Source organism: Panicum hallii, chromosome 9, assembly GCF_002211085.1.
Source record: "Panicum hallii strain FIL2 chromosome 9, PHallii_v3.1, whole genome shotgun sequence".
Lineage (NCBI taxonomy): Eukaryota > Viridiplantae > Streptophyta > Magnoliopsida > Poales > Poaceae > Panicum > Panicum hallii.
Window position 1 is genome coordinate 66,362,180 of NC_038050.1, and position 7,744 is coordinate 66,369,923.

The 7,744-nt window shown below is 46.3% G+C and overlaps 3 protein-coding genes across 5 annotated transcripts; 2 read left to right on the forward strand and 1 right to left on the reverse strand.

The window, feature by feature from the left end:
- The first annotated feature begins 381 nt into the window (after nucleotides 1-381).
- LOC112877310 lies at nucleotides 382-1,684 on the forward strand. Of its 2 annotated transcripts, XM_025941561.1 has the most exons (4): nucleotides 382-558; nucleotides 662-765; nucleotides 879-1,044; nucleotides 1,161-1,684. In XM_025941561.1, exons 1-4 carry the CDS (start codon nucleotides 382-384, stop codon nucleotides 1,350-1,352), a joined length of 639 nt encoding a protein of 212 aa, XP_025797346.1. In that variant the 3' UTR covers nucleotides 1,353-1,684. The 2 variants fall into 2 exon arrangements, with proteins under 2 accessions (XP_025797346.1, XP_025797345.1); XM_025941560.1 differs by having other exon boundaries at nucleotides 426-765; nucleotides 1,115-1,289.
- Nucleotides 1,685-2,519: 835 nt separating this feature from the next.
- Nucleotides 2,520-3,050, reverse strand: LOC112876396 (LYR motif-containing protein 4). The gene has a single exon (XM_025940494.1). It carries the CDS (start codon nucleotides 2,973-2,975, stop codon nucleotides 2,697-2,699), a length of 279 nt encoding a protein of 92 aa, XP_025796279.1. The 5' UTR covers nucleotides 2,976-3,050; the 3' UTR covers nucleotides 2,520-2,696.
- Nucleotides 3,051-3,229: 179 nt separating this feature from the next.
- On the forward strand, nucleotides 3,230-7,667 carry LOC112875383. Of its 2 annotated transcripts, none has more exons than XM_025939215.1 (6): nucleotides 3,230-3,359; nucleotides 3,476-3,704; nucleotides 4,668-4,741; nucleotides 5,231-5,310; nucleotides 6,852-7,003; nucleotides 7,261-7,667. In XM_025939215.1, the coding sequence occupies exons 2-6, from the start codon at nucleotides 3,509-3,511 to the stop codon at nucleotides 7,329-7,331; spliced, it is 573 nt and encodes a 190-aa protein (XP_025795000.1). In that variant the 5' UTR covers nucleotides 3,230-3,359; nucleotides 3,476-3,508; the 3' UTR covers nucleotides 7,332-7,667. The 2 variants fall into 2 exon arrangements, with proteins under 2 accessions (XP_025795000.1, XP_025794999.1); XM_025939214.1 differs by having other exon boundaries at nucleotides 3,248-3,388.
- The last annotated feature ends 77 nt before the right edge of the window (nucleotides 7,668-7,744 follow it).

Genomic DNA, 7,744 nt, shown 5'->3' on the forward strand with positions numbered 1-7,744 from the left:
TGGCAAATATACTGCACGCGTTATTTGCTGTCCCCTATTAATTTTTCTTTTTCACGTTTACCTGATTACCTCAATTGCTTTCTTTAGGCATGCGGTGCCAGGAGGCTGTGAACTTGCAAGTGCAAAAGGAGTGCGTTCAAACCGAACTGACAGCCGATGCACTAAAATTGGAGTTCCCAGACAAGAAGAATGGCAGTATAAAACCTTTGCCCCTCCGACAGACTTCCCCAGCAGTCCACAAGCAAGCCATCTTCTTCTTCTTCCCCGTCCTCTCAACCAAGCAAAGGACCAACAGGACAGCAAAGCTTGGCGTTTACATAACATAAAAACCAAGCCAACGCCCAGGAACAGCCTCCGAACTCCGGCAAGAATCAGTCGACGATGGGCTTCATCCACAGGAGGACCTCCAAGCAGACCGGCAGGGTTAAGACCCTTCTTGGACTCGCCTTGAAGCGTCTCGCCGTCGCTCGCCGTCCCCGTCTTGCTCGCAAGTCGATTTCTCGAGGCGATGTCGGCCAGCTCCTCGCCCTCGGCCGTCTCGACCGTGCTCTCCATCGTGTACGTTCCAGCCTATATGAGCATAATATTGTCACATGAACTGAAGCACATTACTCTTCAATCAAGACTCACCGATGCTTGCATTGCATCTCTCTCCGTGCAGGCAGAGCAGGTCATAGAGGAGGACAACATGCTGGAGGCGTTCAACATCATAGGGCTATACTGCGATCGCCTCATCGAGCATGCTAAGCAGTTAGACAAGCCAGAGTATGTATCTTCTCTGCACCCTAGCATCTGACTTGATCTTGTTCTCATGTTTGGTTCTTCTATTGTTTCCCACCACATTTATGGTTCATGACTGTTCAATTTGGTGCGTACAGTGAGTGTGGTGAGGACATTCGGGAGGCAGCCGCCGGGATCATGTTTGCAGCCGGGTGGTGCGGCGACCTGCCGGAGCTGCTGTTTGCACGCACAATCCTGGCAGATAAGTTTGGAGGGGACTTTGCAATGATGGCAAAAGAGGGCACTGGCGTCGTCGACCCCATGGTAACTAGAACAAGAATACAAGATCCTATTCATTCATGGTCGCGTCTCATTGATCTGGAACTGGAAACAGGAATGCTATGATCTTTTTACACGGATGGTTTGTGGTGTCCTTGCAGTTGGTCTGGAAGTTGGCTGGCAACAAAAGAAACATGGAACTGAAGAAAAAGGTGGTGAAAGAAATTGCGTCTGAGAACAATACGCAGGTGGACTTTTCTGACTTTCCAGAAATGGTTGAGCACAATGGCAGTGACAAGGTTCCGCATCAGTCCAACCAAGAAGCTATATTGGGCAGCCGAAACAGAAGGTGACACCTTTATCAGTGCGCACAAGAAAATGATCTTTCCGAGCATCCAGCTCAGATGCAGCAATCTGGGGCGAAGCAATGCGATGTCTAGTTTCCAAACTTACCAAAATACGGGTGTGCACATGTTAAATGTGTAAACCATAAAGCAACTAACAATGTCCAATTAACTTTGTCAGGAAGCAAGACCTTCCATTTCTTCATGAACAACAGCAAGCCAGTAGCAGCAGCCCCTTTCTTATTCTCAAATCCATCAAGTCTCTAAAGACATCGTTCACCTTACTAATCCATGTTCTTGACTATAGTGCTTGTGAAACAATGTGAAAGACCTCAAATTCATGTGGCATTTTGTGTTTTGAAAATTCTTTGTGAATATTGTAAATTTTATTTCTTGTGATGTACATGCACTGGATGATTGATATGAGTGTGTTCCAAAAAACATTGAGAGGTTCCTCATGCACTGAGAAAATCACAAGTGCTACTACAAAAAGAACCTTGAATCCATGATACAACAAGCTGATGAGATTAGTACAGATTCGTACAGTGTGTTTTACAATCACAGTTAGCAAGAAGAAAGGGAAGCAGAGACTAAACATAGATCTAGCAAAACACGTAGCACCAGCTAGCAGGGGGCCATCACGGCCTGCTTCTGTTACCAGATTTGCAGAAGCTGAGAGACATGAAAGCCTCCAAGCAACCAAAGAAGGTAATATGGAATAATAACATGGGGCCTCTACAGCAATGGTTATCCCTGTCGAAGACTCCTAATTATTGCTCTTTCAAGAAACTAAGCAGGCTTCTACTTGATACATTGACACGGTAACTTGCATGTCAGCAGGTGTTGCTTTGTTCAGTCAATTCCAGGACTCCAAAATAAGGCAGTCGCTATATAGGTAATCTAGTTTGAAGAAAGAAGTAAGGTATGTAATCTGGTATTGGTTTTGTAACTTAGTGTGTCTGTTGGGAATTTCACCAAACAGCTACTGAGCACTTAGATTGGGCTCAGTGCGATCTTGCCAATTTGGCACCGTGCTAACAGTAGTCGCGTCCAAAGTGCAAGCAAGGAATGACAGCCAAAGCCAGCGCCGGCGCAAGAGTAAAACAAACGCAATGGACAATCCCTGAAGCAGATTGCTTTGCAGGCAATAGCATGCCAAACATATATAAGAGATCATGGCAGTAGAATTTAGTAATTTATTGCACAGAATGCAGCTGTATCATGACAGTCATCTAGCAAACGTGATAACAGGGCAGTTCAAGTTGTATAATCATTACATAAAAGGCACAAATCCGCAAAGGGGGAACGATGAGCGAGAGAAGAAAAGGGCGCAACACCTCTCTCCCTCGTCCATCACTGCACCTTCAACTCCATCACGCTCTTGGACTTGGGGGCGTAGAGCGAGTACACCACCGCCTGCCGCTTCGCGACCTCGAGCTGCTTCTTCCCCTCCGCGAACGCCGCCGCCGCGGCCGGCGCGTCGGGGAGGGCGCGGTTCTCGCGGAAGGCGTCCGCGGCGCGGCGGCGCGTGTACTCCCGGATGTTGTAGTCGGAGAACTGCTTCGCCGTGCGGAGGAGGGACCGGAAGAGGGACAGCGCCTCTGCCCTCGTCGGGGCCGCCAACGCCGCCATACGTGCGTGCCGAAAGCTCTCGAGACGGGGAGGAGAGCAAGAGGTGGAGAGGCCTGGTGCGACTGCGGTATGTTTAGCGCATTCGCCCTTGTCGAGAAGTTTATTTAGTACGAAGCCCTTGTCGAGGCCACAGAGTAAACGGGCTGGGCCCGTTTCCGGCTGTGGGAGAGGACTCGGTTAGTTTTGGGGTTGGGCCCTGTTACGAAAGGGCCTGTTTGGGCTGCATTGTAAGAGGGGCTCGGCCTTCCTTCTTCTAATCGTTCCCCTTGTCGGGGGTAAGCGAGAAGGGAGGAGGCGACGACGGTGGCGGCGGCTGCGCAGCGGCGTTTCTCTTCACCTTCCACCAGGTGGCGGCGCCGGCCAGAAAAGGCTAATCCACCGAGGGTATGATGGCTTCCGAATCATCGGACGAGGCGAGCGCATCATCTCTCCCTCCCCCTGTCGTATCCGTTTCCTGCGCTTGGTAAACAAATAAGCTTGGTATAAACCGCTGCCTGTAGGTCGCGCAGTCGGTGTTCGGGGCGGGGGGAGCAATGGGTTTGGTCTCGGACTCGCAGGCGAACGGGAACCACCAGCCGGCGCCGGCAGAGGCGCAGCAAGCCGTCGAGGAGGGTGATGCCGGCGAGACGATGGAAGGCGTCGCCTCCGTCGCCTTGCTGCCGTCCGGCGCTATCTCCGGCCATTTCATCCGCCTCCCTGACTCCATCTGCTACGGCCTCCAAGGCACCCGTAATCCTCTATCCCATTCCTCTTGCATCTGTTGTTGGTGCCTGAGTGGGATGGAGCATTGCCCTTCTGGCAGGAACGGCAGCAGGGGAGGACCGCGGCGCCGTCCGCGGACGAGTCGATCCTAACCTGGGTCCAGGGGTTCATTTGCAAATATTTACATATAGGCCCATATATGTTTCAGAAAAACCCCCTCAATCGGATCGCAATTTTTAATCGCGATCCGATTTAGGGGGTTTTCTGAAAATAAGTGGGGGTAATATGGAAATATTCGGATCGCGATCGCGATCCAAACGAGGGGTGCATTTGCAAAACATCGGGGGCTATATGAAATTAACCGGGCGGCCGCCGCGCCACCGCTGGTGAGCTCAGCTTGCGACCTCGCACTTGTCCCGTGCGATCCTCCGGCGAATCCACGATTCCTTTGGTGCCTCCGGAGTCCGGACCCCCTCGCACCCCGCTGCCGCTCACGGTCACGACCCTAGGACCTGGAGATGCCGCAGGCTGCGACGGCAGTGCCGTCGCGAGTGTGTCAGGCTCAGAGCGATGGGGGGGGGGGGGGGGGGCGGGGGCGGGGAAGCAGCGACAGGCTGACCATCTCATTGGCTAGGCTGCTCCCGCTGGCTTCTCGTGAGCTGAAGCCACCAAGCACGCCGTGGGGATGCACCTCGGCAGCCTGCACGGCCGGCTCGTCGCCTTGCAGGTCCCGTCGAAAGGAAACAAAATATGTTAGTCAATTCAAATTTCTTGGTATAATACGGTGTGTAGCTTGGATAGTGAGATAGTGTGCTCTTACTTTTACCCGTCGATTTGAGTTGGTTGGATTGGAACTCTTTGTTCTTTGTATAAATTCACCATCTGTGTCTTTGATGTTTGCTACATGGAACAGAAGACAAGTTTGAAGTACATTGTCATTCAAAGATTTAGCTGATTTTGTTGTTTTTGTTTCTTTCTCTATTATGTAAGCAATATCTTGCGAGAGGGAATGCAGCCGAGGAGAGGATTACCGCCTTTTAAAACTCACCATCATTGATTTTAAGGTGAGGCATGTCTTGTGCACTTTCTCCTTCAAGCATTTCTTGTAGTAGTCAATTATCTTTTTTTTTCTTTAAAAGATTATCCCTTTTTATATTTGTTCTATCATAGTTGACGTAAAAAGACCGAAAGCCTAGTTATATTTTATAATTAATAAAAAAATAAAATGAAGGAGAGTTCGCAGGAGGAATGACTTGTTCTTTTTTGAAAGAGGAGAATGTGGGATTTGAACCCACACCTCAACTACAACAATTTTGTGCTCATAGAGTAGCACTAGGTTAAATATGTGCCTTCTCATGAAACTGTAAAGTCTGTTACAGAGCCAAAAGAGGTTACCTTTTTCTCATTTAACTATATAGCTTTTTTGATTGAGGTTATTTTTTCCTCATGAAACTGTGCATTTTCATGACAGAGGTTAACTTTCTCCTGAATGATATGATGTTTGTGTGGCTGAGGTTGGCTTTTCTCATAAATCTGTGATGATCATGTGCCAGAGCAAGAGAGAGAAGGTGCTCGTTGTGGAATGCAGGGGCCATGACGCTGCTCGATTACAAAACATCGACCATCTGCATGGGTAAATCTTGCTCTGATGTATGGATTTCATTAGAGTTCGCGACTCGGTTTGATGCTATTGAATTTACCTTTTGTCAAACAATGCCAAGTTGTGTTTTTTTTTTATCCTACGTGAGGATTTACATAAATTTCTGTTGATATATACGAATGGAGAACCTATATGGTTTCTTGCCACATTGTCATTTAATGTTTGCTTCTAGAATTTGTTATCTTATTTCTTGTGCTTTATAGGAACATACAACAACTTTCTGGGAGGTACCATATCAATAACAGTTTCACTACATTATGTTTCCAGCAAGTTCTTTTGTAGTGTCTTCATGATGGGGTTACCAAAGGCATGTTTTACCAGACATTCAGAGCAATCTAATCTAGAAAAGAATGTATGTTGGATTGTTGTAAGTCTTCTAATAGACTCTTAGTTAACCTCCAGTATCCAAATCACACAACTAATTTACAGTAAACTCTGACATTGCTGGTAGTGCATCCGGTCCATTAGCATTGGTGCATAACATCCCAAGTTGCTTGTTGCTACCATCTCTTATTCTTGATGGCAACGAGGCATGAACTAGCAACTGGATGCTAATGGTCCCGAATCAGGACATACCACCAGCAATGATAGAGTTCATTGCTATGCAACTTGGGTTGCAGGATATCAGGCATTGGTGTATTAAAAGACTTACCAATGTATAGTCATATCTAAATTAGATCACTCAAGATGGCTGGTAAGATATGCACTTTGATAACCCCCAGAGCATACACTTAAAGTACACTATGTAAAATGTAACTGGTAGTTTAGTGATCTTTTATTTAACTATTTCATTCTGACGTGCTATTCAAGCTGCCAAAGAGCTATGACTGAAACAAAGATCAGGTTTTGTTTTTACTGCTGCAATATGTTTTATTTAATTATTTCATTCTGACATACTATTCAAGCTGCCAAAGAGCTATGACTGAAACAGAGGTCAGGTTTAACTGGTGCATAGTTGTGCTACTGCGATAACACTTTTGCACACTTTATAACCGCTTAAGATGGGTTCTCACAGCAAATAGGTTCTTCTACATAGTGCCACATCAATCATACATTAAAGCAAGCTTCAGCTGCATAATAAACAGATGCTTAAGTCCTTTCTTGAGTTACTACACTTGAACATAGATAAACTCAAGCTCTTATTTTTCTCTTTTCTAGAATCTAACTTGGCAATTTATGAGATTTTAAGTAGAAAGACACTTCAAACATGTCATTTCATACAAGATAAAAATGTTTTTCTTTTTACAACTTCAAACGATTGCATGGTGATGCCTTAATAAAATTACAGTCCGAGCTCTGATGCTTCTGCTATGTTAGTAATCCCATGATTAGTTCTCTAGCAATAATGTGGTATGTGCCACTTCAACTTTTTAGATGCATTTTGCTAAGGCTGATGCTCCTTGTGCTGTGATTGAGTCCTCACTGCTATCAAGATATCTGTATTTACCTATTATGTGAGTTCCTACTTCCTACAATGATTTCAGTTTTCCTAATCCAAATAATGGACTCTGCAGTTGGGAAGATGACATTGTTGGTTTGGTTGAAAAGGAACATGGAAATCAGAAAGTCTTGCTCTCTTTTGAATGTGAGACGCTGAAGGCTGATAAAGACGCCGAAGATCATATTATCAAATATATGCCAAACCTACGTGGACTGGATGCAGTTGGTAAGCATTCAGACTAGAATTTCTGCATATGAATAACAATAAACATTGAGCATGGATACCTGAATTCAACTAGATGCGGCGTGCATACGAGAAATCTGCTGGGATGACAGGATTAGTTTGCATGACTAACTAGTAATTCTGCATCAATTGCAAAACAATGCGCCTCACCTCAGTAGCTCAAGATTTTTGCTGCTATTGTAGGCAGACTCATAACGTATAGTATTAATTCATTCATTCATTCTACCATTGCACTGCAGTAAATGTAGGAAAAATGTGCATCACCGGCATCAATCTCAGCGAGGACGACGAACCAAGAGGAGACAACTGAGAGCAGAGACGCTTTGCCAGTCTGTGCGAACGGTGTTCGTTGTTCTCCCTCCCTGTGTTGCTTTCCAGAGTCAACGGATAAAATACTTAGGCACCAGCTAACCATCAAACGTTTACAAGCTAACGCTGGTAATCTGCCAAGTTCATGTCTGAATACCAATGCTTGTAATTTGAATGATGTGGCCGCGGATCGGATTCAGTACCTGAGACGGTTCAAGTTGTCACGCGACGTTGTCTGCTGCTGCGTCGTGTGCAAATTCCGAGGGACTGACTGTACGCTTTGGTTTGGTTGCTTGTGCTGTTGCTGGTGGCATCTCTTGTCCCTGGCGCTACTGTTTGTCACGCTTCGTACGAATGCATAGCATTTCTGCATTTGCTTGTCTGTTTGCGAGAGTGGTGCCATCGTTCCTCACC

Coding starts and splice junctions, on each gene's coding strand:
- LOC112877310 (XM_025941561.1), top strand. CDS start 382: ATGGGCTTCATCCACAGGAGGACCTCCAAGCAGACCGGCAGGGTTAAG. Junction 766..878: donor AAGCAGTTAGACAAGCCAGA/GTATGTATCTTC, acceptor TGGTGCGTACAG/TGAGTGTGGTGAGGACATTC. Junction 1,045..1,160: donor CTGGCGTCGTCGACCCCATG/GTAACTAGAACA, acceptor GTGTCCTTGCAG/TTGGTCTGGAAGTTGGCTGG.
- LOC112876396 (XM_025940494.1), bottom strand. CDS start 2,975: ATGGCGGCGTTGGCGGCCCCGACGAGGGCAGAGGCGCTGTCCCTCTTC.
- LOC112875383 (XM_025939214.1), top strand. CDS start 3,362: ATGATGGCTTCCGAATCATCGGACGAG. Junction 4,742..5,230: donor TCACCATCATTGATTTTAAG/GTGAGGCATGTC, acceptor ATCATGTGCCAG/AGCAAGAGAGAGAAGGTGCT. Junction 5,311..6,851: donor AACATCGACCATCTGCATGG/GTAAATCTTGCT, acceptor TGGACTCTGCAG/TTGGGAAGATGACATTGTTG.